This window comes from Bos javanicus, chromosome 18 (assembly GCF_032452875.1).
Source record: "Bos javanicus breed banteng chromosome 18, ARS-OSU_banteng_1.0, whole genome shotgun sequence".
In the NCBI taxonomy this organism is placed as follows: Eukaryota; Metazoa; Chordata; class Mammalia; order Artiodactyla; family Bovidae; genus Bos; species Bos javanicus.
In genome coordinates this window covers 62,528,432-62,555,366 of record NC_083885.1, presented here as the reverse complement: position 1 = coordinate 62,555,366, position 26,935 = coordinate 62,528,432, and the positions used below count along the sequence as shown (strand labels likewise).

The 26,935-nt window shown below is 53.5% G+C and overlaps 2 protein-coding genes across 5 annotated transcripts in view; one reads left to right on the top strand and one right to left on the bottom strand.

The window, feature by feature from the left end:
• Positions 1 to 2,195: 2,195 nt before the first annotated feature.
• Positions 2,196 to 12,605, bottom strand: HSPBP1 (HSPA (Hsp70) binding protein 1). 3 transcript variants are annotated; one of them, XM_061389316.1, is made up of 8 exons: positions 12,356 to 12,597; positions 11,730 to 12,029; positions 9,650 to 9,854; positions 7,544 to 7,768; positions 5,006 to 5,161; positions 4,820 to 4,916; positions 4,192 to 4,303; positions 2,196 to 2,667 (listed from the first exon to the last, which is right to left on the bottom strand). In XM_061389316.1, the coding sequence occupies exons 2-8, from the start codon at positions 11,931 to 11,933 to the stop codon at positions 2,593 to 2,595; spliced, it is 1,074 nt and encodes a 357-aa protein (XP_061245300.1). In that variant the 5' UTR covers positions 11,934 to 12,029; positions 12,356 to 12,597; the 3' UTR covers positions 2,196 to 2,592. The 3 variants fall into 3 exon arrangements, with proteins under 3 accessions (XP_061245300.1, XP_061245299.1, XP_061245302.1); XM_061389315.1 differs by having other exon boundaries at positions 11,730 to 12,026; XM_061389318.1 differs by lacking the exon at positions 2,196 to 2,667 and having other exon boundaries at positions 4,210 to 4,303; positions 5,028 to 5,161; positions 11,730 to 12,026; positions 12,356 to 12,605.
• Positions 12,606 to 17,767: 5,162 nt separating this feature from the next.
• BRSK1 (BR serine/threonine kinase 1) overlaps positions 17,768 to 26,935 on the top strand; it is a 23,175-nt gene continuing 14,007 nt past the window's right edge. Inside the window, exons 1-7 of one of the 2 annotated variants that reach the window (XM_061389286.1) lie at positions 17,768 to 17,998; positions 19,480 to 19,574; positions 19,666 to 19,751; positions 22,388 to 22,528; positions 25,882 to 25,998; positions 26,077 to 26,110; positions 26,202 to 26,270. In XM_061389286.1, coding sequence (XP_061245270.1) covers positions 17,863 to 17,998; positions 19,480 to 19,574; positions 19,666 to 19,751; positions 22,388 to 22,528; positions 25,882 to 25,998; positions 26,077 to 26,110; positions 26,202 to 26,270 — 678 coding nt within the window. In that variant the 5' untranslated portion in view covers positions 17,768 to 17,862. Of the gene's footprint in view, positions 17,999 to 19,479; positions 19,575 to 19,665; positions 19,756 to 22,387; positions 22,529 to 25,881; positions 25,999 to 26,076; positions 26,111 to 26,201; positions 26,271 to 26,935 lie in introns of those variants that run through there. The other variant, XM_061389287.1, reaches the window with a different exon arrangement.

The window sequence follows — 26,935 nt, the reverse complement described above, 5'->3', positions numbered from 1 at the left end:
GTCCTTGCTATTTCCAGTGTCTGTGTTGCATGCGATGTTCTTAGCTACTGCTGATTGACAGGCAACCACGGCCGGTCATGTTCACAGCTTAGAGCTGCATGCGTGAAGGCTGGTGAGGCTGCTTCTATTCCCCTTTGTCTCTCATACTTGGGCACCAGTGGACATCTCAGGGTACTATCCCAGAGGAAAAAGCAGAGGTGCCTCAGTTGTTCAGTCGCAAGTTGTCTGACAACTCTTGACCAAGCCCAACTGTGTTAGCACAATTTCAAGCCTCAGGTTCCCTCACATCTGCCACCATCCATTGGCCAAAGCAAGTCACACGGTCAAACCCAAAGTCATGGGGCTAGCACCTACACCTCAGCCACCACCGTGTGGGAAAGTGTACTTCTCTCTTGGAGGTGGCATGAGAGGGAGCAGATACCTGTTAAACTCTCTAATTAATTGCCATGGTCCTCAATTTGTTTCTTTAGGTTTGCTAATCTTACCTTCTCATCTCTCAGGTCTTGTTATAAAATGGACCCAGATTCCTACTGTTATACAGCTTAAAGCAATTGTGAGACATTTCCTTCTGTTCCTTCAATGATTTTCTACATCAGGTTCTTTTGTCATAGCTTCCCCCCCTACCCCCGCCCCTGAATGTGATTGAAGTTGCCACGCTGTTTTAACACATAAACTTGGGAACTGAGGGGCAGGAGGTTGGCTATATTCAATCACCAAATGGAACTTGAGAAGCTGACAGTCAGTCTCCTCCAAGAACCTGGGAAACTGCAGAGGTTTAGGACAGAAGTCTGGGTCTTTACCTTGTCCGAATTCACAGGCAGATGATGCTGTGATCTGTATTAGAATTGGAAGGAGCTTCTTACAAGTTTCCACAGGGAGAAGCTTCTGCTTCTTACAGTCTCTTCCCTTTCGTCTCCACCCTTCCCAGGGGCTGAGGACTGATTTACCAGATGGGATAGGCATCTGCCCTCAGCCCTCCAGCTCTCTCTCCTCTTGGAGCCATCCTGCCCAGTGTTCTGGCCTGCTGCCTGCACCTAAGGGAAAGGACTGCTCTTGTCCAGTACTGCCTGTGACCAGTCGGACAACCACGTCTAATGTTGGGATGAAGAGGCAGCAAGACCAATGCTGATTTCTCAAATCTGCTCTAAAAATGATACAAGTGACATCTGATTTCCAATTCTTGGATCCTGTAGCTACCTTTTGATTTATTCTGAATTTGGGTAGTGAAAAATATAATCAACCTCTCTCACACAACTAAATTCCACAGGAGAGCAATTAGTCTGGTATTAAATGGGGCTGCTGCTACTGCTAAGTCACTTCAGTCGTGTCTGACTCTGTGCAACCCCAGAGACGGCAGCCCACCAGGCTCCCCCGTCCCTGGGATTCTCCAGGCAAGAACACTGGAGTGGGTTGCCATTTCCTTCTCCAATGCATGGAAGTGAAAAGTGAAAGTCAAGTCGCTCAGTCGTGTGTGACTCTTAGCGACCCCATGGATTGCAGCCCACCAGGCTCCTGCCTCCATGGGACTTTCCAGGCAAGAGTACTGGAGTGGGGTGCCATTGCCTTCTCTGTAAATGGGGCTAGGAAACCAGAATACAGGGAGTGACACAGCTTCGGATGTGGCCCAGGTATAAATTTTGGCTATGAACTTGGCCACAAGATCAACCACCCTGGGCGCCACTTCCTCGTCTGAAATAAACCATCAGTCAAGACTCTTGGTTGTAATGGAAAGCTTCTTTGGTTAAACTGAAAGGAATTTATAAAAGGAGGAGGCAGTTTCCCTGTCCCCTGCTTGCTCCCCAATCTCAGAGAAGGCTGGAGAAAAGGCCTAGTGCTTTCCTGTCAGGACGAAGCACACACCCAACCTCAAGCCTGCCCCAGGCACCCAGAGTGGCCTCCATCGCTGGCGTGGGAGGTGTCTCACTGCCTCTAGTACCTGCTCCCGCCTTCTCCAGCGGAAGTTCCAAGCCTCTGGGCGGCGAGCTCTGATTGGTGGAGCAGAAGCCACGCCACACTGCATGCTGGGAAAGAACATGGCTCCCACCTTAGACGTGGAAGCGTGAATGTCAAAAGTATATTTCTTCAGAGAAGTTATCAGAGACGGGGGGCGGGGGTGGGGGACAAAGAGAAGGACGAGTATCCCACACACTCCCTCTCCAGAGACGCTGGGAGGATGAAAGACAATGGCTCCGGACTTTAGAGAGCAACACTTTTATTATTCCAAGGTTCCGCCCACTGCTGTTCCCTCCTTGGCTCCCTAGACCCCCTGACTGTGCCCCTCCTCCCCAACCAAGGCACTCTGCAGGCGAGGTGACAAAGGTGGCAGTGAAGCAGGCGGAGGAGGAGGAGCACCTTTCCTGGAAGAGCGGTGTGCACACGAGAAGGGGGGTGGATTGAGAGTGCCTGAGAGGCGGGATCCAGGGAGCCAGCGCCTTCTTCAGCACCCATCCTGGCGGCTGAGCAGAGACAGGCTGACACGCCCGGGCACGGCACCAACAAGGCCCTTCTCTCCTTTGGGAGAGGGCTTCATGGGTGAGGGGAAGGCAGGAGGCCTGGGGTTCCCATGAAGAGGGGGAGAGAAGCCACCGGGTTTCACCGATCCATGCTGTCATCAGTTGGGGTGGAGAAACAGGTCTGTAGCAACTTTTCACAGAACTCCAGCTCCTCCTGCATTGGGGTGGGAAATTGGAAGCCCTGAGTGTAGAGGCCAGACCCTGCCTCCACCAGCTCTGCACCCAGAAACGGCTCCTCTTCCGCCTGCCCCTGATGGAAAAATGAAGGTTTCCACAGGTGTATACATATGTCAAAACTTCTCAAATTGTACACTTTCAGTATAGGTAAGTTAAACGTCAATAAAGCTGTTCATACCATAGATTCAGAGAATAGATGCATGGATACATCAAGCAAGGATGGCTGAAACTTCAGGACAGACCAGGGCAGGGGATCCCCCTGCCCAACCCCAGGCACATATCTCCACGGGTTCATGTGACAAGGTCAGAGGACAAGCCCCTGGGGGGTGGGCACTGTGCTTCTCCCAGTCACCCCTGCTCCTCACACCCAGTACCCAGGACCCCTCTGGAAATGCCTGACAGTGTTCATAGAAGAATGATCTCAGCAGAAGGTATGTCCCAAGAGGGTGGCATGTTTTCTGTGTCCAGCTTTGCTGAAGCAACAGCATCTGGGTGGTATCATAAGGGCTGAATAAATTACTTAAGTACAGTTAACTAAATAACTTAGTCATTTAAATAAATAACTACTGAATGTTATTTGTTGCTCTTATCACTTATTAGTTACTTACCTATTTAACTAAATATGAGTTATTTATCACATTACTATCTGTATAATTAAATATCTGAGTTATATTATCACTTATTTGTTACTTATCTATTTATCTGGTGAGTTACTATTTGTAATTTATTATTATCCTTTATCTAATGAAAAACCTAATGAGTTGTAATTTATCACGTATTTCTTACCTATTTAATTCAATAATTGGTTTCTATTTATCATTTACTTATTACTTATCAATCTAATAAATACTTATTTGAATGATATGATATAAATAATATTAATTTGGATAGTAATTAGATGAATCTATTAACTCTTTAAGAAACCCTGAGCTTCTGTTTCTCCTTGCCGTCCCCCTGATGCTAACAGAGCATGAAGCATGTGGGAGGGGGCAATAAATGTGTGCTGAATGATGCCTAGAGAAACACATGAATTGGAAACAAGGTGTAAACAAAGGCGTGGGCAAATCGGGCTTCCCTGGTGGCTCACTGGTTAAGAATCAGCCTGCCAGTGCAGAAGACATGGGTTCGATCCCTGATCCGGGCTGATCCCACGTGCTGCAGTGCAGTTAATCCTGTGAGCCACAACTACTGAGCTGGCACTCTACAGCCTGTGCTCTGTAACAAGAGAAACCACTGCAGTGAGAAGCTGGCGCCCCACAAGTAGAGAGTAGCCCCTGCTCACCACAACTTGAGAAGAGCCTGACCAGCAATGACCCAGCACAGCCAAAAATAAAGAAAGAAAGAAATTTTTTTTTTAAAGCATGGGCGAATAGACCACAGAGGCCTAGAAGGCAGGTGCCAGGCTGGCCCTCCCACCCCACCCCCCGCATGGGCGAATAGACCACAGAGCCCTAGAAGGCAGGTGCCAGGCTGGCCCTCCCACCCCCCCATTCGGCAGTACCTGGTACTCTTCGTGCTGCTGCAGCAGCTGGCACCGGTGCCGCAGAAGTTCCTCCAGGCCCAGCTCGGGCTCCCGGCACTCCCGCACGCCCTGGGGGAAGTCTGTCACCAAGCTGCAGGGACAGGACAGCCATTCTTGGGACCTCCCTCTGCCCGGCTGCCCTCCACCCCCCACCCCCCGACTGAGCCTGGGCAAGCCGCCCCCCCACTGGGCCTCAGTTTCCCCATCTGCAACGTGGACTCCTGCCCCCACCCTACCCAAGGGACTTGGATGAGACTTGTACGGAACAGGGCGCTTAGAAAAGTGCCTGGTCTGGAGCCCACTCCACACGTGAGCGTTGCTGCCTGCTCGCTCAGCTGCTCCATGCTGCTGTCTTACGGCTCTAACCTGCCTGTGCCTTACATGCGGGATGGGGAGAGTAAGTGGGAGGAAAACTGTCTCCCTCCTCCCCAGGGTGCTATGTCAGCCCCTACAGTGAGGAGACTGAGGCTCCGGAGGGCCAGCACCCTGATTTCTGCTCCTCTCTGACCCTAAACCCTTTACCCCCCCATCGGGCTAGTCCCCTGGCGCCCCATCTGACCCTAACCCTCTACCCCCCACCGGGCCGGTCCCCTGGCGCCCAGCACACCTGCACAGGGCTCCGAGCACGTGCTCGTGGAAGGGGCTGTGTTCTGTCCGCACGAGGGCCACCAGCTGCTGGACCATGCCCATTGCGCACAGGGTCCCTAGGGAAGGGCCATAGGGTCAGAGGAGCAGCCATCCTCCCGTGCACTCCCCCGGGAACCACCCTAGCTCCCCGCCCGGGCCGCCCCACCTTTGTGTTCAGGGTGGCCCACCAGCAGGTTCTGCAGCAGGAACGCCGACTTGACCTTGAGCTTCTGCACCTGCTGCTGCATGGCCCGCATCAACACGGAGAAGCCGTCCAGGCGGAGGAACTGCAGCAGCCCGGCCTCCTGCTCCCGGACCAGGCCTGGGGAGGGGGGCAGGCAGGGCCTTGAGGTCCCAGTCACCATCACCATCATCACCACCAATATCTTCATCGTTACCACTGCCATCAGCACTAGAAACACCAGTCATCACCACCACCACCACCATCATAAACACCACAACCATCACCTGCAAGACCACCACCGCCATCACCACAAACACCATCATTACCGTTACATCACCACCACCACCATAAACACCACAATCTCCGCCTTCTGGACCACCATTCTCACCACCATCACCATCACCACCACCATCACCACCGTGGATTTTTATGGGCCCATGCTTCGCAGGCATTACCTTTAAATATTTTTAGCTGAGACACAATTCCACAGCCTGTACAATTTACCTTTTTAAACTATACAGTTCAGTGGTTTTCAGTATATTCACAAGGTTGGCTGACCATAATTACCTAACAACAGAATGTTTTTATCACTCCCAAAAGAAGCCCTGTACTGGTTAGTGGTCTCTCCGGCAGTTGGCAACCACTGATCTGCTTTCCGTGGATTTGCGCATTCCGCACATTTCACCTGAATGGAATCATACACTCTGTGGCCTTCTGTGCCTGGTCTCTCTCACTCAGCATAATGTCTTCCAGGCTCATCCAGGTTACAGCATGAGTCAGTAACTTCTTTCCTTCTAATGGCTGACTAGTACCCACTGTATGAATATACATTTTGTTCCCGCATCCTCTGAGGAGCACATTATCTCTTTTTAACTCTCCACACCATCCCAGGAGGTGACTCCCATTTTACTGATGAGGAAACTAAGAGCAGAGAGCCCGACTACATTGTGAGGGTGCCAGGAACCCTGCACGGCCTCCACGCACGATGAGAACCAGGGTGCAGGGTGCACTTCCAGTTAGGTGCCTGCCCTTGGGCAGGGTCTAGGCCAGGACAGATGGGAGTCTCCAGAAAACCGTGGCCACTGAATACCTGACAAGTGCCCCTGAGGACCTGAGTTGTTAATCTCAGTTGAGCTTCATTCATTTCAATTTAAGTTAAGCGGTGAAGCGGTGGTATTTTCCCGTGAAGCACAACTTTGTCCCTTCACTAGAATTCGCTACATGCTGATCGCTGAAAATGCAGCCTGAGTTGAGATGCTTATGTGCAGGATACACACCAGGTTTCAAAGACGTAACGTGGGGAAAAATAAAAAGATCTAAAGTAGCTTATTAACATGCCACATAACGATGGGCTAAAACGATAATAGTTTGGCTGCTGCTGCTGCTAAGTTGCTTCAGTCGTGTCCGACTCTGTGCGACCCGCTAAATACACCGTTACTCAGTTTAAAAAAAAAAAAAAGACCGGCAGATGGGGAGGTAGACGTGATGACCTTCCGCGTCTGCTCAGTGGGCACGGCCTATTGGCTCTGCCGTCAGGCCGTATACAGGGGCAACGGCTCCCCTCCACCCCGGGGCCTCTCCGCTGGGCCCGATCCCTGTGTCCCGGGGCTGCGCTGTGCACTGGAGGGGGTTGAGCGGCACCGCGGGCCTAAGCCCAGCCGGTGCCAGGAACCCGGAGATGCATCTACCGGAGGACACCCCTCCCCCTCACCACGCCCACTCCTCCGCCATCAGACCCCCTCTTGGTCTGTGGCCAGAAGGTGAACCGCTGTGAGCCTCCGCGCACCAGGCAGCAGGAGCAGTCAGGAGACAGACCACCAAAGCGGCTGGTAGCACCAGGGCTGGCCGGTCCCCAGCACTTTCCAGATGGTAGCGTACCCCGCAATCACGCCCAACCCCCCAAAAAAGACCACAGATGCTACTGAATTGTACACTTGAAAATAGTTATGCGAATTCTACATCAATTTTCTAAAAGATAAAAGGCCTCAGCCATAAGAGAGAAAAATTAAATCTCGTCACTTGCAACAGCATGGATGGGCTTGGAGATTTCACGCTTGGGGAAGTCAGACAGACAAAGAAAGACATTTGTGTGCTATCACTTACGTGTGGAATCTAAGAAGTAAAACAACTACATCGTGTAACAAAAAAGAAGCAGACTCACAAATTAGTGGCTACCAGTGAGGCAGGGGGCAGGGACAGGGCAGGGCTGGGTTTTAAGACGTACCAAAAAAATGAATAAGAGGCAGTACTTTCTAAGCTCCTGGAGGGGTGGGGGTAAGGGGGGGTCCGGGACTGCGTACGTTCTCTGCAGAAGTGGACTGCCCATTGTCAGGACACTCCCGCAGCAGCCCCCGCCCGAGGACCCCCGTGACGGGGTGATCAGCCCAGACGTCCACAGCCCCGTGGCCGACAGCCTTTAGGGGCCTCAGAGCGCTCGGACTGGGCCTCGCCCTGCGTCCCCAGGGTCCGCTCGCTGAGCAGAGTGGGCCCACCCCCCACCCCCACGGCCGGGACACTCACAGGAGATGGCGAAGAGAGCCTTGACGCGCACCGCATCGCAGGGGTCCCGGTCCAGCAGGCGCAGCAGCTTGCGCAGGGCGCCGAGGCCCAGCACCTGCTCCTGGATGGCCGCCACGTTCTGGCTGCATGTGCCGATGAGCTGTGCCGCCCGCCACCGCAGCCCCGCTGGCCCCGCCTCCAGGTAGCGGCCCACCAGCAGGTGCATGCCCGACAGCTGGCAGAAGTCTGGGAGGAGAGAGCAGCAGGCAGGCCAGGTGTGACGGGCTGAGCTGGGTCCTACCCCCAGATTTACATGGAAGCCCCAACCCCCAGGGGATTCCCGGGGGTGCCAGTGGCAAAGAACCCGCTTGTCAATGCAGAGACACAGGTTCAATCCCTGGTCGGGAAGATCCCCTGGAGGAGGGCATGGCAACCCACTCCAGTATTCTTGCCTGGTGGGCTATAGTCCATGGGGTCGCAAAGAGTCGGACACGACTGATCAACTCAGGATACATGCATGCAAGGTAAAATATTGTCACAGGATGGGGCCCTAATCCAACAGGAATGGTGCCCTTATGAAAAGAGGAGATGAGGACACAGACACACACAGACAGATGGCCATGTAGCAACAGCGGGAAGCTCCCCACATACAAGCCAAGGAGAGGGGCCTCAGAAGAAACTGACCCTTAGACTGCCAGCCTCAGAGCTGTGAGAGAGCAGACTTCTGGTGTCGAAGCCCCGCAGTCCACGCTGCTTTGTTAGGGCAGCCAGAATGGACGGAAAACCAGCTGAAGCTGAGGGAGCCTGCCTCCAAGGGCTGGCCCTCCCTAGGCACCCAACTGGGGATCTGTTCAAGGCCGGCACGTCTCAACAAGGTCAGTGGCCCAGGGTCCAGCCCACTAAATGCCAGTTCTGACACCCGGTCTGTGACAATCTGAACATCCCCTGGGGAAACAGACTACACCAGACCAGAGGTCTGCAATCTACAGCCCAACACCTGTTTTCTGAATTGGTCAGCTTGGCTGTTCTTCAAAAAGTGAAAGAGAGTTATCATGTGACTACTCCAACATATATGTATCCACAAGCCTCAAGAGCAGAAACTGGAACAGATGCTTGCTTGTACCCCAGTGTCCACAGCAGTATTATTTACAATAACCGAAGAGGGAAACGACCAAATGTCCGTCAACTGATGATAGGATGAACGGCACACAGCCTAGCTACACACTAGAGTATTCGCCACAAAAAGGAGTAAATTTCTGATACAGCTATGACCTGTAAGAACCTTGAAAATATCACACTTGGAGAAGAAAGCCCATAGCAAAAAGATCACATATTCTACTATCCCTCGTACATAAAATGTCCAGAACAGACAAATCCACATCCTCAACAACTACGCCATGCCACGCCACTCCAAGTGGAAGTGACGACTCGTCTTTCTAGAGGCTTCTCGGCCTTTGAGATGAAACCCACAGCGCCAGCCTTGGCCTGGGAGCCACTGTGTGCCCAGCACAGGTCACTGCCCAGCCCTCGTCCCTCACTCTCTCTGCTCTGTTCTGCCTACCTCACTGCTCTTCCACCCCGGCCAGGCAGGTTCCCACCTCAGGGCCTTTGCATGGGTCGTTTCCTGTGCCTGGGATGCTTTTCTCCAGAGCTGATCCCATGACTCACGGCCTCCCTTCAGGTCTCTGATCACGTGTCACCCCTCGGGGAGGCCTTCTCTGACCATCCCATCTAGGACCACCTCGTGTCTCTTACTCTGGGGAACAGCACGGGGATCCCGGCGGACCAGGGTGAGATGGTCAGTCCCATCAGGGAGGTGGTGGACGGGACCTGGTGCCATTGTAGCCCCTGTCGGCAGGCAGACCAAGCAGCGGGGGACAGGGCAGTCTCAACTGGGGCCTGAGTCAGAGCCAGACTGGAGGGGGGAGGCTGGGAGGCTCGGGAGGAGGCAGGTTGCATGGTGCCTGAGGCAAAGGACAAAGGGCTGGGCTGCAGCAGGACCAGGGGCCGGCGGTGGGGGGGGGGGGGGCGGCGCGAGGAAGAGGCGGCAAGAGACAGAGGCAGACGGGAAGGCAGAAGGGGCAGGACCCTGGCGGCAGGGGGCAGGCTGGGGCGGGCGGGCTGTACCTGCTGCATTGTCCATGTTCTCACACAGGTCCGCCAGCAGCTCCAGGGCTCCCTCGCGCTCCTGCTGGTCAGTGGCCAGTTCAGCCTCACCAGCCGAGGAGGGCGTGGGCTGGGACAGCACCCGGAGGCAGTTCTTCATCTGCTCCACCTCCTCCCGCTGGCCCCTGAAGGCGGCGGACATGGCCTCCTGCAGCCACTGGCGCCTCTGCAAGGTGAGGTGGGGCGGGAGAAAGAAGCAAACCTTATCAATCATCGACTCAGGAGTAACAGTCATTACCAATAACAGCCGGGGCGTCCCTGGCGGTCCACTGGTTAAGAGCTGGTGCTTCCACTGCAAGGGGCACAGGTTTGATCCCTGGTCAGGGAAGTTCCCCATGCCAAGAGGCACAGGCAAAGGAAAAAATAATAATAACAGCCAACATTGAGGGCTGAGTGTCCTTCAACTAACAGATACCTCCCAGGTACCTTTTCCACTAATGCTCTTTTCTGGACACTGCATCTATGGAGAGACTGGTTGTGGGGCATGACGGAAAAAGAAGGGTCAGCAACACCTAGATTCTTGTCCTGAACAACTAGAAAGGGACGGGGCAGATGGCAAGAGAAGCAGGTGTGGAGTGAGACGAGTACAAATTGGTGCTGATTTTTGAACTTGTTAAGTTTGGGGGATCCATGACATACACAAGGCAAAATATTGAGAAAGACACCTGAAGCTTAGGAAGGAGGGCCAGCCTGGACCTGGATTTCTCAGCCATGACCCTACTGACACCCTGAGCTGGACCGTTCAGCAGCGGGGGTCATCCGTGCACTGCAGGACGCTGAGCCGCATCCCTGACTTCCACCCACGAGATGCCAACAGCACTGCCCCCCCCCACAACCCGCCAGTTTGCAACAACCAAGAATGTCTCTGCCCATTGCCAAATGTGGTTAAAACCATCCCTCCAGGAGAGAACCACTGGCTAGAGATATAAACTTGAGAGTCGTCAGAGTAAAACCTCAACCCAATGTGAGATCATACAGGAAGTGAATGGAGAAGAGAGAGTGCTGGTGTGCTCTATGGTCAATCAAGGGACTGGAAAATGAGGATGAACCAACAGAGGCGGTGGGGAAGAAGAGCCAGTGAGTGGGATGAAAACCAGAAAACCACGCTGGTCCATGCTCCAGAAGCCACATGAAGAAAGAGCTCAAGGGGACAGGGTCGTCATCGAATGCTGCTCGTAGGTCAAATAAGATAAGCACTGAGAACTGGCCACTGGGTGTTTTTCTTTTTGGCCCGACTCTGTGCTAAGTGCTCAGATGAAGGATCTAAAGTCATAGTCCTGGATAAATTTGGGCAAGATGTTAATCTTTTCCGTGCCTGTTGGACCACCTCATGGTCCTAGAGGCTCAGTGACTTCATGGATGTTACTGTATTAACACCATGTTTCATACACTGCAACTGTCACCGCCAAGTAAACATCACGTATAGCAAATAGTGTTCTTGACTTCCAGAACAGCCTTCCATGGTTAAGTATTAATATTACTGCTATTCCCACTTCACAGATGAGAAAATGGAGGCACAGAAAAGGGTGACTTGCCCAAGGTCACACAGTCAGCCATCCACAACACCTAAGTCAAATCTAAGTGGTCTGTCCACGGAACTCTTATTAGAGTCTGCTCTTAATGAGAATATCCTGCTGCCTTCAGGAGCAAAGCCTGTGTACCAGGTGTGATGTTGAGACCCACTTCAACAGGACTCTCAGAACTACCCTGTGAAGGGCCACTCCTTCTTATCATCAACATCAACTTGCAATTGAGAATCGATGCTCAGAAAGATGCAGTGATACCCCCAAGGTCACACAGCTGTAACATACTGAAGCCATATCTGTCTCGCTCTGGCGTGCCCTTGCGTTTTCTTTTTTTACCATGAGGTTATTCTGCCTTCCCGCACAGTGCAGGGTCCCAGGATCTGACTTTCAGTCTACAGTAACCCTATGGAGCACAAATACAGCCTCCTATGCCTTCACACAGGCACTACCGCCCCTCCCCAGATATCTCTGTTCCCAAACCCCTCACCCCACCTTCTCGGACCCCCGCCCTTTACCTCCTCACTCATGGGTTCTGGAGGGGGGTCTGGCTCTTCAGAGCCCGCCGTGATAGCCATCTGCAGCAGGCCTTGGAGGTTTCGCGGCGGCGGGGGATGGCCCGAGCCGCCCTCGGAGGAGCCGCTGCCCCCTGACGAGCAATCCTGGGAGGCTGAGGGTAGCGCCAGGGGAAGGCGACTGCCCCCGGAGCCCTGGTTCGCCATGGGCAGTTTGCGAAGAAAGGAAGAATGTGTTGGGGTAGGGGGTGGTCACCGCTGAAGTAGCTCTGGCGTCCTGACGGGTGGACTCCTGGGGGTCTGCTGAGAAGGTGGCGTTTTAGGGGAGCTCGGCGGCCCTGCATGATTCCAAACCACGCTGCCCACACCTCCTTTAACCACGGCCCCCTTTTCTTCTTTCATACCAACAGGCCCCTTCCCCAAAGTCAGCAGTCCCTCTCTCCTCCCTAGCAACAGGCCCCACCCACTCTCCCTAGCAACCCCCTCCTCCATCTCCACCGCGGTCGTTCCCATCTCTTAGCAACCCCACCGCCCAGCCTTCAGAGCAAGAAGCCCTCCCTTTGGTCATCTTAGCGACATGTCCCCTTCCTCCTGTCTGACGAGGGGAGCCAGAGCGGGGCGGACCTCACCTCCCCGAGCCTCGTGTCGCCGCCGCTACCGAAGATAGACTCGCCCGCACCTGACTCTACTGGGCGCCGCCATATTGACCGGAAACACGCACGGTCTGGCCCGGAAGTTCCCGGAGCAGCCACACCAATTGGGGCCGTGAGGCGGCTTCCCGGGGCTCTTAAGTTATTCCCACCTGGCGGGACACCTGGCTCGGCCAGGCCCCTCGCCCCGGCCACGCCCAGCGCGCGCACACCCTGGCCGAAGCCCCGCCCCCCGGACCGGGCCCCGCCCCCGATAAGCCCCACCTCCTCACCCTCTCTGCAAGCTTCACCCCTACCCCTGCAGGCCCCGCCCCCGGGCTGGCTCCGCCCCTGCTATGCCCCGCCCACGCCCACGCCCCCTGTCCCGGTTCTGCGCTCCGTCCCGCCCCGCCGCTTCAGGCTCCGCCCCTGTTCCAGGGCTTTCGGCCACTCCCAGCTAAGACCCGCCCCGCGGGCCGGAGCGCCCGCGGCTCCGGGTTAAGCTTGGGGCCCTTTGAACTCTGCTTGGGCCTCCCTGTGCTCTCAGCACTAATATCTGACCCGGGCGGCGTCTGGCCTATTGCAGCCCGCTCTTGGCTTCTATTTCCCCTTTCCTCGTAAGGGGCTCCCCGTTCTCCCTACTGCACCTCCTGTGCAGACCACTCTTATCGTTCCCCCAGCGTCTCCCTTGTGGAATCTTCTCTGGGTCCTGCCAGGTGCACCAGAGGTGATTCTTGAAGCCTGGAAATAAAGTTCCCCGGGGAAAGGTGGTTTAGGCAGCTCGAGGCCTCCCTGCACCAGATTTAGGGTTCAGGTTTGGGACTGTGAGCTAGGCTTAAATAAATCCTAATTCTAGTCTTCCATACAAGGCCCTCCCACTCTAGGAAAAGGTTATACTCAACTTTGGTGGGGCCCACAATCACAGGTGTATTGAGCGCACTGCTGGGTGTGGGATGTGAAGACCAAACGTGTGTGTGTGTGTGTGTGTGTAGCACTGAGGAGGACGATTGTCAGACATGGATCTGAGCCCCTGGGTACTCCATTTCCTCTCTACTGTTAACAGATTACTGAAAAACTTGGTGGCTTACTTACAGTTCAGAAGCCCAACGTGGGTCTCACCGAGTTCAAGTAGTTAAAATCAAGGTTGTATTCCTTCCGGGGGCTCCAGGGAAGAATGTTTCCCAGGAGGCTGTCCACATTCCTTGGTTTGTGGCTACATCATTTTGGCTTTTTTTTTTTTTGGCTGCCCTGGTCTTAGCTGTGGTTGCAGCATGTGGGATCTATTTCCTTAACCTCAAATTGAACCCAGACCCCTGGACCACCAGAGGTCCCCATTTTGGCTTCGGTTTCCTTCCTTATCCTGTCTCCTCCTCTGACTGATCTTCTGTTTCCCCCTCATAAGAATGCTTGTGATTACATTTAGGGCACAAATGTAATAACCAGGAAATTTTCTGCATCTAAGATTTTCAGCTCCATCACATCTGCAAAGACCGTTTTGCTGACTAAGTTGACATATTCACAGGTTCGCAGAATTATGACATGGACATCTTTGGGCATTCCCTGATGACTCAGCAGTAAAGAATCCGCCTGCAATGCAGGAGATGCAGGTTCGATCCCTAGGTTGGGAAGATCCCCACCTTGGAGGAGGAAATGACCACCCATTCCAGTATTCTTGCCTGGAAAATACCATAGACAGAAGAGCCTGGTGGGCTACAGTCTGTGGGGTCGCAATGAATCTGACACAACTAAGTGACCGAGCACACACATGCAGCCTACTGTACCTATGTCAGTCAGTCAGTCAATTCAGTTGCTCAGTCATATCTGACTCTTTGCAACCCCATGAATTATAGCACGCCAGGCCTCCCTGTCCATCACCAACTCCCGGAGTTCACTCAAACTCACGTCCATCGAGTCGGTGATGCCATCCAGCCATCTCATCCTCTGTCGTCCCCTTCTCCTCTTGCCCCCAATCCCTCCCAGCATCAGAGTCTTTTCCAATGAGTCAATTCTTTGCATGAGGTGGCCAAAGTACTGGAGTTTCAGCTTTAGCATCATTCCTTCCAAAGAACACCCAGGACTGATCTTTAGGATGGACTGGTTGGATCTCCTTGCAGTCCAAGGGACTCTCAAGAGTCTTCTCCAACACCATAGTTCAAAAGCATCAATTCTTCGGTGCTCAGCTTTCTTCACAGTCCAACTTCTGTGTCTTATGTACACATATGTAAAAGTCCATCTCACTATAATACTATTTACATACATTATGATACATAATGCTGAATAATATATGTACCTGTGACATGTACATGTCATTACACATATGAACATATGTGTAATATAATGGTAGCCTAGATGAAAACTCCCCAGGTACACTATAAAAGCCATAGCCTTTACAATGACCAATAAGAAGGGTGATCATACAATTTTTCATCCACAAGGCACTTGAGAGTGAAAACAGACCCTACTGATAATTACAGAATAAAAGACATAAACCAGGACATATGGTCACCCTGTTTTTTTCGGTTCTGTTTTGTTTTTTGTGTTACATCATACGGCTTACAGGATCTTAGTTCCCTGACCAGGGATCCAACCCAAGCCCCAACACTGAAAGTGCTAAATCTAGCCACTGGACCGCCAGGAAATCCCCTGTTCACCCTGCTTCTAAGGCCCTGTTGGGTCTGCATCCTCACCTTATTTCCTCCCATTGCACTCTCCACTGTTCCCCTCCAGCCACACTTCAGCCTTCCCATTACATACCAGGCACACTTCTGCCCCAGGGCCTTTGCACAGCTGCTTCCTCTGCCTGGAAGGCTCCTGGCACTTTATCCACGTGGCCTCATTTTCCTTCAGTGTCCCTTCACTGAGGAGGCCTCTCTTGGCAATGTAATTGAAAATCACATAGAACAATCACTCAAGAAGAACCTCCTGGACTTCCCTGGTGGTCCAGTGGTTGAGAATCCACACGCTAAAGCAAAGGACATGGGTTTGATCCTTGGTCCAGGAGATTCCACCTGCTGTGGCGCAACTAAGCCCGTGTACCGCAACTGCTGAGCCCACGTTCGAGAGCCCAAGAGCCACAACTGTTGAAGCCCATGTGCCTAGAGCTGGTGCTCCGAAACTAGAGAAACCACTGCAACGAGAAGCCGAGGCACAGCAACTCGAGAGTAGCCCCCTCTCGCTACAGCTAGAGAAAGCCTGTGCACAACAACGAAGAGCCGGTGCAGCCAAGAAATAAATAAAAATTTAAAGAAACACTTCATGTCCCCCTTCCCGCCTTGTTTCCTCTTTGTCACTGATCATGACTCTGTAACATACCATATATTTTCCATTTGTTTGCTTGCTTTAGTTTGATTTTTGGCCTCACAGCTTGTGGGGTATTAGTTCCCCAACCAGGGATGGAAGCCATACCCTCTGCAGTGGAAGCACAGAGTCCTAACCACTGGACTGCCAGGGAATTCCCAACATATATATTGATTGTTTACCTTGCTTGTTACTGGCCTCGCCCACCTCAGTGAGAGGTCCATGGGACAAGGATCTTGGTTGACTCGGTTCACTGCTGTAGCCTCACCACTTGGGTCAGTATCTGGCTCAGTTTCGGCACGGAGTATAGCATCATGGAATGAATGACTATTCATGAATGACTAGTCAATCATGGAATGGTTGACTAGGAGACTTAAGGCTCATGGGTACACTCTATAGGAGACTTGGGTGTGAAATGGGGGCCTAACATCCTTGGGTATCTGACATAGTGGAATCCCAGGTCACATGGAAATCCAGCTGTGCACAGGTTCATGGATGACCAAGAGTGGGGATACATGATTGTAGCACATGGATGAGCTAGAGTGGGGACATATGATTATAGTGGAGCCCACATGAAGAGCTAGGGAATCTGATGGTGGACACAGAATAAATAGCGACCAAAAAATTCACAGGGACCTCAAGGGGCTCTGGAAATTTCTCTGTAGGAGGATTGTGGAGTATTCTCAATGGAGGTATGGATCCAAGATATTTAAAAACATGCACCTTGATCTGTGGGTGGATATGGGGCCCCAATGCTAGTGGGGAAAGGAGGCCGGGATGGGCAGATTGGGGGTCAAGGGGAACAAAGATGAGCGTTGGATCAGCAACTCCCCGAATTCTTTCTCTCTCCCTGCTTCTGTCTCCTTTTTTCCCCTGTCCCTCCAATCTGCCCTATCTCCCCCAGCATCTAGACCTCCACCTGTGTTTACCCCCCATATTTTGGGGTTCCCAGCTCTATGCTTACTTGTCGCTCTCTCTCTCCATCTGTCTCTCTTCACTCTCTGTCCACCTCTCTCTCTGCTGTTCCTCCTCCCTTGTCTGTCTCCCTCTCTCTCCCACTTTTCTTCTCTCTCTGACCCTCCACCCTTCCCGTCACCTTCCCCTGGTGCCCCACCTCTGTATCTTGTCCCCTCTGCCCCCGTCCCTCTATTTCTGTCCATTTCTCTCCCCATCTGTCTCTCAACCACTGTCTCTCTCCTCCATTACTCTCAGTCTCTCCCTGTCTCTGGCTCTGTTTTCGGTTCATCTCTTTGCCCGGCTGTCCCTCCATATCTCTGTGTCTCTAACCCCCGCCCACCCCCTACCCCGGCCCATTCCCTGTCTCTTCACCTCTCTTTCCCTTCCCCTATCTCTCTCCATTTCTATCTCTGATTTTCTCCATCCCTCTGTCTCTCCCAGGCAGCTTCTCCCCTCTCCTCCGTCTCCCTGTCTCTCTGCTCCCCCTGGTCTCTCCTGTCTCTGCCCGCCTGCGCGGTCCCCCGTCTCCCTGTCCGGCCCCAGCCCCGGTTCTGGCGGTCCCCGTCTCCCGTGCCGTCTGTCTCCTTCCCCCACTCGTGTCAGGCTCCGTCTCCCTTTGTGTCGCCCCGGCTCTGCCCCTCCTGTGTGCCCCACTCGTCTGCCTCCATGGTCCCTCCTGCATCCTTCCGTCGCTCCCAGCATCCTCCCACCGCGTCTCCGCGGCTCCGGCGCCCAGGCCCGCCCCCTGCCCCCGCTCCCCCTCCCCCTCCGAAAGGGTTAACTTTGGGGAAGGGCCCGGAGTCCCCGGATGGTGATGTCAGCGTGCCGGAGAGAAAGGACGAGGTGGCGGGGGGAGGCGGAGAGGAGGAGGAGGCGGAGGAGAGAGGGCGCGTGGGGGGGCGGGGGGGACCTCGGCCTGCAGCATCCGCTGGCCCGCACCTCAGACCCCCCCGGCGGGGGGAGGCGCAGGAAGCGGGGGACCGGCCAGAAACGGGCTGGGGAGGGGGGGCCGCGCAGCCCCCCCGGGCCATGCTGACTCCCGGGGCCTGACCCCCCCGGGCCAGCCCCCCCTCCCCCAACTCAGAGGCCCGCCGACCGGGGGGGCCCAGCCTAGCCCCCTGGGGACCCCCGGAGAGGTGGGGGGCAGCCGGGGGGGCCGGGACGGAGCGGCCGCCGGCCCCCACCGGAGGGACGGGGCGACTGGCCGCAGGGGGGGCGGCCGGGGGGCCGGTCGGGCCGGGACCAAGGGCATCATGTCGTCCGGGGGCAAGGATGGGGGCGGGGGCTCCCCCGCCTACCACCTCCCACACCCACACCCACACCCACCCCAGCACGCCCAATATGTGGGCCCCTATCGGCTGGAGAAGACGCTGGGCAAAGGACAGACAGGTGAGCCAAGGGAGGGGGCACCCGGTGTGGGGGCGAGAGGGGATGGGGGCAGAGAGCGCGGCTCCCGGGCCCCCGAGTCCCTCTCAGAGAAGGGACTCGGGGTCCAGACTGCCGGGTCTCCAGGCTGAGGGGGTGAGGGCTCGGACTCTGGGATCCCGACTCCTGGGAGAGGTGTAGGGCCCAAAGTCTCCCCCTCTTTGGGGGCAGAGGTTGGAGGGTCCAGCCCCAGCGTGGGCAAGGGACCTTGGCCTGCAGCCAGGGTCCCGGCCGCCGGGAGCCCAGGTCCTTGGCGCAGTACAGCCGCAGGCTGGGGTGAGGTGCCGGCATGGGGGTGCGCCTCCCGAAGTGGCATCTCTCCGCACTGTCCTCTGGCCGCAGAGGGCCTCTGTTGGGGTGACAGGGGCACTGAGGCTGGGGCGATGGGGTCTCCAGCATCCTGCCCTTTCTCCAGCATGCTGGCTCGGAGTGGGGACGGGGAGTGGAGAGGTGGAAAGGTGGACGAAAGAGGCAATCCCTCAGGGGTGGCTGTGGACTCGGGGCCGGGGGGGTGGGGGGGTGCGGTCATCTTCTGTTGTTGCTTAACCTCCTTAACCTCTTTTCTGCCAGGTGGGCGGTGGGTGGGTGTAAGACAGGAGCTGAACACCTGAGTTCTGGGCCAGAGCTTCAGGGATCAGGGGCCAGGCCTGGGGGAGGGTCAGACTCCAAATCCCAGAGCGAAAAGTGTGAAGGTGTTGCTGACCTCAGTTCCTGAGTTTTGGGGGAAGAAGGGGCCATGAGCATGGACTTGAGGGCTTGAGGGAGAAGGGGCTGGGGGCTCGGACTCCTTGGTCTGAAGGTGGAGGGGGCTGGGGGCCTGCATTCCTGGGTTTAGGGCTTAACCTTGGGGAGTGGGCATACCCTTGGGATGTGCATGCTCCCAGCTGCAGCTGCTGTTTTTAAAAGATCAAAGACAGGGCTTGAGAGGTCCGGGTTTGAGAGGAGGTGGAGGAGGATTGTCTGGGAAGGGGGCAATCACAAGATTATATTCCTTGGGAGACATGGTGTCTCCAGAAGATTAAAGGGCAGAGAACTCAAGGAAGTGATGGGCTGAGAGAGAGAGAGAGAGGTTTGTCTGAAGGAGGTAGACTGGAGGACACAAAACTATGGAGACCCAGCAAGGCAAGACGGTGTGGAGAGGTGAACTCGAAGGGCACACGGGAAGGACCGAGAGTCCAGGGTGGCTGTGGAGGTAGGGGGAGGCAGATAAGTGGATGGCAACCAGAAGGGACAGAATTGGACAACAGGGAGTGGAAAGAGAGTTGTGTCTGGCAGGAATGGCTGCTGTCAGTCCCCAGGAGTTCAGGTCAGGGTGATTCAGGCCACCGTGAAACAAGCCAGGAGGGGAAGAAGGAGGAAGCAGGTTGGCAAGACGGGGCTTAGGAGCCAGAGGTGAGGAGACTGCACTGGGAATACTCCCCACATTTTCCGTCCCATTCCCCCAGGTCTGGTTAAACTCGGGGTCCACTGCATCACAGGCCAGAAGGTGGCCATCAAGATCGTGAACCGGGAGAAGCTGTCTGAGTCGGTGCTGATGAAGGTGTGTCTGTGAGCTGGGGGAGAGGGGACCCTTTGGGGCTGGGGACAGGGAGGGAGGCAAGGCTGACCGCCCGCTGTTCCTTTTCCCCCAGGTGGAGCGGGAGATAGCCATCCTGAAGCTCATCGAGCACCCACATGTCCTCAAACTCCACGACGTCTACGAGAACAAGAAATATTTGTAGGTATTTATAGACACCCAGCCCTCCATGCACCCTCCCCAAGTTCCCAGGGTGGGATGTTTCCAGAATCAAGGCCTGGAGGGGCCAGGGGAAACTTAAGCTCTCTTGGCCGGGCCACTGAAAGTCCAGTCCCATCCCTACTGCGCAAGGACAACCCCCCTTCACACACTCATAATCCTCCATGTTCCCATGCTGACCTGGTCTGACGCTCTGGGCCGATTGTACCCTGACAGCAGGGCAGCTAAGCCTGAGCCGTCCCTGTGCCTGATGGGGGACAAGGCTGATCCTCCCCCTTCCTCTCCAGTCCCCGTCCATCGCCCTGCTGTGCTGTGGGGAACACTCTGTACTACATAATCTGGGTGCCCTCAGCCAGACCTGACTTGTTAAGGGCAGATCGCCCTGCCCTTCCCATGTGCTAGGGCAATGGGGCTTAGCAAAGCCCCAGGCTCAATGAATCTTGCCTCTTCCCAAACCCTTCCTCTGCAGCACTGGAGGCTCCTTTCCTCCCGCAGCATAACTCTGGGTGCTATGACTGGACACCCCAACAATGGGTCTGCTCAGGAGTTCTGAGTCTGTATCTGGAAGTCGATTACCCCCCTTAGGTTGGGGGTGGGGTCCAGCTGTCCCAGCTCCAGACAACAGGCCTTTGTCTGGACTCTGGTGACCCAGGGGACAGCTGGACTGGGCAGCAGGAGAGGGGACACCCCCGCTGCTGGACCTCGCAGTCCCCAGTTTGAACTGACTCCAGCACCCATCAGAGGCTGGATTTCCCCAGGAAGGAAGCTGCCCTGGCCCCAGGGGCTCATGGGATTTGTAGTCCTCAGGCTTCCCCAGGTGTGGCCGCGGGGAGGGGCCATTGTTGCCAATTGGTGGAGCTGTCACTCTCACTCCACCATCCTTGTGGGGAGGAGGGCCTGTGGCACTTCGTGTCTCACAGAGGAACCTCAGCCTTCCACTGAGCTCATAGAAATTGAGCTTTTGTTTTCCTGAGGCTGATGGGAATTAGATGTTTAGCCTCCCAGAGCCTGATGGGATTTGGAGTCTTTAAAATCCAGGTGGCTGATGGGAATTAGGAGTCTCCATGTCCCAGAGCCTTATGGGAGTTGGGAGTTTTTAACCTCTCAGGACCTGAAGGAAGTTGTAGTCTCTTACTTAAGGGAAGTTGACTTAGACTGGTGCACAAGCCAATCTTTTTTTGCCAGCAATTAAAGAGAATTCTAGTTTCTTCATCTCAGAGACTTATGGGAATAAGAGGCTTCCCTTCCCAGGGACTAATGGGAGTAGGTGGAGGTGGCGTGGTCCTTATTGCCTAAAGTCCTGTGAGAATTGGGGGGATCTCTTTCTTCCAAGTGCTAATGAAGTTGCCTTATCTCCGGAAACAACGGGGAGTCAAAGTATTAATACTCTTGAAGTTGTCATGGGAATCTGTGCTGCCAGGGGGCTGATGGGAATTGAATTTTGACTTCCCGGAGGCTGATGAGACTGTTTCTTTCTCTCAAGGACTGATGGGAATTGGAGTCTTTACTTCCCAGGGGCTGATGGGAGTTGTAGTCTGTACCTCACAGATGTTGACCCTTGAATTGGTACACATTGTAAGTGTCATCAGAGAAGGCAATGGCACCCCACTCCAGTACTCTTGCCTAGAAAATCCCATGGACGGAGGAGCCTGGTGGGCTGCAGTCCATGGGGTCGCTGAGGGTCGCACACGACTAAGCAACTTTACTTTCACTTTTCACTTTCATGCATTGGAGAAGGAAATGGCAACCCACTCCAGTGTTCTTGCCTGGAGAATCCCAGGTACGGGGGAGCCTGGTGGGCTGCCGTCTATGGGGTCGCACAGAGTCGGACACGACTGAATGACTTAGCAGCAGTAGCAGCAGCAGCAAGTGTCATTGCCCAAGAATAGATTAGAATTCGATTATCTGCCTCCCAGACACTAATGAAAATGAGAACTTTGGTTTCCCAGAAAGTGAAAGTGAAGTCGTTCAGTCGTGTCCGACTCTTTGGGACCCCATAGACTGTAGCCTACCAGGCTCCTCCGTCCATGGGATTTTCCAGGCAAGAGTACTGGAGTGGGTTGCCATTTCCTTCTCCAGAGTATCTTCCTGACCCAGGGATCGAACCCGGGTCTCCCACATTGTAGGCAGACACTTTACCGTCTGAGCCACCAGGGAAGCCTCCTTATACCTATATCTTAACACAAATATGGTGGGAATGATAGGAAATAAAACTCTATCAGTTCTCCTAATGCACTTTAAAACATCAAAATTATTTTTATTCACAATTCATACTATTGCAGGATGGCAAGTAGGTGTGAAAACGGGGCTTTATTTCCTGGGGGCCTCTGAGAATTGGGATCTCTGACCTCCAGGTGCTAATGGAATTGCCTCATCTCCTGAGGAAAACTAGTCAGAGTGTTGACCTCTGAAGTTGACAGGGCTAATGGGAATTGAGTTTCTGCTTCCCAGAGGCTAATAGAAATTGGAGCCTCCTCCTCCCGGGGACTCATGGGAATTGGGATCTTCTTCCTCCAGGGCCAATGGCATTGAGGGCTTGTACTTTTGGAAGAAGGAGGTCAGGCTCTTTGGTCCTCCACATGCCCCTTCCAGCCCTCTGCCCCCTCCATGTCCCCCAGGTACCTAGTTCTGGAGCACGTGTCTGGAGGTGAGCTGTTCGACTACCTGGTGAAGAAGGGGAGATTGACCCCCAAGGAGGCCCGGAAGTTCTTCCGCCAGATCGTGTCAGCACTGGACTTCTGCCACAGCTACTCCATCTGGTGAGGGGGCAGCTTGAGGGGAGGCTGGGACAAGCACTACCCAGAAGGCAGGCCCTTGGGAGCCTGTAGCAGAATGACTGGAAGCTAGAGTGCTGCAGCCCGCTTTTCCAAAATTGAGATATAGGTCACACGTCATAGGGAATTCCCTGGCGGTCCAGTGGTTAGGACCCCATGCTTCCACTGCAGGGGGCACAGGTTCGATCCCTGGTCAGGGAATTAAGATAATGCAAGCTGCGCTGTGTGGCAAAAAACCGAAAGAAACAAACAAAACTTCCTACAGCATGAAATCCACCCTTCAGAGCGTACAGTCGGTAGTTTTGAGTATATTGCAATGATGTGCATCACTACTATGTAATTTTAGAGCATTTCATCAGCCCAAAAATCATTACCCTGTACCCATTAAGTGGTCACCTCCCCCCATCCCCAGCCTTGGGTAACCACTGGTCTACTTTCTGTCTCGGTGAATTTACCTATTCTGGACATTTCCTATCAATGTGGTCTTTTGTGGCAGGCTTCCTTCACTTAGCAAAATGTTTTCAAGGTTCATCCATGATGTAGTATGGATCAGTACCCCATTCCTTTTCACTACTAAGTAATATTCCATGTTATGGCTCTGCCATATTTTGCTTATCCATTTACCAGTTGGTGAACCTTTTGGTCGTTTCTTCTTTTTGGCTATAATGAATAATGGGGACATATGAATATTTACATACCAGTTCTGGTCTGTGACCTGTGTTTTCAATTCTCCTGAGTATATACCTAGGATCAGAATTGTTGGGTAGGGCTTCCAAGGTGGCTCAATGGTATAGAATCAGCCTGCTAAGCAGGAGATGCAGGTTCAATCCCTGAGTTGGGAAGATCCCTTGAAAAGGAAATGGCAACCCACTCCAGTATTCTTGCCTGGAAAATCCCATGGGCAGAGGAGCCTGTCAGGATACAATCCATGGGGTCATAAAAGAGTTGGATACAACTTAGCGACTAAACAACAACAACAGAATTGTTGGGTCATATGGGTTGGCTGCCGTCTATGGGGTCGCACAGAGTCGGACAGGACTGAAGCGACTTAGCAGCAGCAGCAGCAGCAGCAGCAGCAGCAGCATGGGAACTCTATATTTAGCCTTTTAAAGAAGTGCCAAAAAATAAATAAAGAAATGCCAGCCCATTTTCCAAAGCAGCTGTGTCATTCAGCATCCCCACCAGCAGTCTCAGAGGGTTCCAATCTCTTGCCAACACTTGTTATTATCTGACTTTTTGATTCTACATCCTAGTGGGTGTGAAGTAGTATCTCACTGTGGTTTTGATGTGCATTTCCCTGATGGCTAATGATGTTGCGCATCCTTTCATGTGCTTATTGGCCATTTGTATGTCTTCCTTGGAGAAATGTCTGTTCAAATCCTTTGCCCATTTTTAATTGAGTTATTTATCTTTCTATTATTGAGCTGTAAGAGTTCTTTATTCCAGGAATGAGGGATGACTCTAGGAATAACTCCCAAGAGTTACTTATTCTAAGAACAAATCTTTTTATCAAACGCATTACTTTTTTCAAGTAATTTCTCCCAGTTTGTGACATGCTTTTGCATTTTTATAACAATATCTTATGAAAAGCAAAGGTTTCACATTTTGATGAAGCCAGTTTGTTGGGGTTTTTTTTTCCTTTTACAATTCATGCTTTTTCTGTCCTATTTAAGAAATATTTGCCCAAGGACTTCCCTGGCAGTCCAGTGGTTAAAACTCTGTGTTTCCACTGCAGGGCACACGGGATAGATCCCTTCTTGGGAAACTAAGATCCACATGCCATGGGTTGTGGCCAAAAAAGAAGTATTTGCCTAGCTCAAAGTCATAAGGTTTCCTCCGATGTATTCTTCTAGAAGTTGTGTAGTTCTAGCTCTTGCATTTAGGCTTGAGGTCCATTTCAAATTAATTTTTGTATATGGTGGAGGGTAAAGGCTGAGGGTCATTTTTTTTTTTTTTTGCATAAGGATGTCCATATGAAAAGATCTTCCTTTCCTCATTGAATTGCTTTCAGCTCTCAAAACAAGATATTCAATATGCAGCATTTTAATGATTAATTAAGGTGCAAAATAGATGCCTCCAGGTCATCTTTCCGCCTCATTTGTTTGCACACCTCCCTCTCTGGGATAGGGGATTGGAGATGGGGTGAGGATCAGGCTGAGGGGGCTAAGACCTAGGACCAAAGCTTGGTGATGAAAAGGCAGCCCATTTAAATTGTCAACACCTCCCTATTGACAAGTGTCAGGACTCTGACATTAAAGACACTGGCCTCCAGGGGGCGAGAGTCAACAGATTTATGAAGTCTAACCCAGTTAAGGACCGCTTCCATCAGAAACTATAAAACCTCTGCCCACCTCCCCGGGGACATCATTAACCCTTATATCCTGAGGAGTTTGTCCCAGAGTAGGGGGTGAGCGGGGGGATGAAGGAGGAAGCAATGATGGGTTTTAGTTGACAGTATTTTTTTTTTAATTATTCAGTATTGAAATATTTGATTTTTGTTTTGTTTTTGGCTGGGCCATGTGGCATCTTAGTTCCCTGATGGGGGAGTTCAACCCCTGTTCCCTGCAGTGGAAGCCGAGAGTCCTAACCACTGGACCACCAGGGAATTTACTGAAATATTTGAATTTTTCAAAAAATGTTATTTATTTTTGGCTGTGCGGGGTCTTTGTGGCCGCACGGGCTTTTTCCCTGGTTGTGTCATGCAGGGGCTCCTCTCTAGTTGTGGTGGGAGAGCTTCTCACTGCAGTGGCTCCTCGTGCTGTGGAGCCCGGGCTCCAGAGCGTGCTGGCTTCAGTAGCTGCCCCTCTTGGCTCTAAAGCTCAGGTTCCACAGCTGTGGCCCAGGGGCTTAGTTGCTCCGCAGCACATGGGATCTTCCTGGATCGGAGATCAGACTCCAGTCTCCTGTGTTGGCAGAGATTCTTTACCACTGAGCCACCAGGGAAGCCCTGAGATATTTGAATATTTTAAGAACCAGCTCAGTACCAGACCTGCTTACCTCAAAAAAAGATCACTTTGCACATATTCAAATATCTGTGGATAAATGATACACTGTCTGGAGGTCTCCTGCAAAATCGTCCAGTGGGGGAAGGAGAGCGTATGTAGGGGTAGACATGAGAGAAGATGAGCCTCGAGCTGATAACGCATGAAGCTAGTGGGTGGGTGCATGGGGCTTTGTATATTCTTGTCTCTGCTTTGGGGCGTGTTTGCAAAGGTCCCTAACTAGAAGTTGCCAGACACGATCCCCCTCTGAGAGACAGTGAATGAGGGTGGGGTGGGGGCTTGGTCCTCAGACTCTGGGAAGAGGGCGGAGGCCTGAGCCCCACCATCCTGTCTCAGCCACAGAGACCTGAAGCCCGAGAACCTGCTTCTGGACGAGAAAAACAACATCCGCATTGCAGACTTCGGCATGGCGTCCCTGCAAGTGGGGGACAGCCTTCTGGAGACCAGCTGTGGGTAAGTGGGGGCCCGCCACCTGCGCCCCAGGGAGCGGGTAGAAGCCCGCCAGAGGTTCACACCCCCTCTGTCCCTCAGGTCCCCCCACTATGCGTGCCCAGAGGTGATTAAGGTGAGCGAAGGGCAGGCAGAGGGGGAGAGGAGCGGGCGGGGGTGGGGGGCCTGGGAGAGGTGAGCATCAGAGCCGGCCCTTCTCCTCCCAGGGCGAGAAGTACGACGGCCGCCGGGCTGACATGTGGAGCTGCGGAGTCATTCTCTTCGCCCTGCTCGTGGTAAGGCCGTCATTGCCTCTCCCCGCCCCATTTCTAGAACAGTCCTCTGCCTGCTGGAAACAGAGAACATCTACTTCCACCCTCAACTCAGGGGTTGTCTCCCAGATATTTAACTGGTACCAGGAACATGTGTGGGGTGGTATTTACCAGTAGAGCAAAATCCCGGGGGCGCCCCTCTCTGTGCCCGGAGCTAACCATCCGGTCACAGAACTGTGAGAAAGTCTGGAGGGTCCCCTGGGAAGGGATGGTGCGGCCAGGAGGATGTGGAGCACTCGGGCGAGCAGCTGCTTACTAACTGATCCTAGGGTGTTACAATATCGTAGTGATTAATAGGGGCTTCCCTGGTGGCTCAGTGGTCAAGAATCCGCCTGCCACTGCAAGAGACACAGGTTCGATCCCTGGTCCGGGAAGAATCCCCTGGAGAAGGAAATGGCTACCCACTCCAGTATTCTTGCCTGGGAAATCCCATGGACAGAGGAGCCTGGCGGACTACACTCCATGGAGTCGCAAAGAGTCAGACATGACAGCGACTGAACAACAAGTGGGTTAATAGAACCAAACTGGGGAACATGAGCTCTGACCACAGGGCCTTTGCACCTACTGCCTTGTCCCTGCGAGCCCTGTTGCTCACCTGGTTAACACTAGAGTTCTTGTAGCTCTCAGCT

What these genes read in the sequence shown, in the direction of transcription:
- HSPBP1 (XM_061389316.1), bottom strand. Translation starts at nt 11,933, where the DNA reads ATGGCGAACCAGGGCTCCGGGGGCAGTCGCCTTCCCCTGGCGCTACCC. An exon ending in GTGCTCGGAGCCCTGTGCAG is followed by an intron (nt 4,304 to 4,819) that starts GTGTGCTGGGCG and finishes CTGTCCCTGCAG; the next exon opens with CTTGGTGACAGACTTCCCCC. An exon ending in AGCAGCACGAAGAGTACCAG is followed by an intron (nt 2,668 to 4,191) that starts GTACTGCCGAAT and finishes ACCCCAATGCAG; the next exon opens with GAGGAGCTGGAGTTCTGTGA.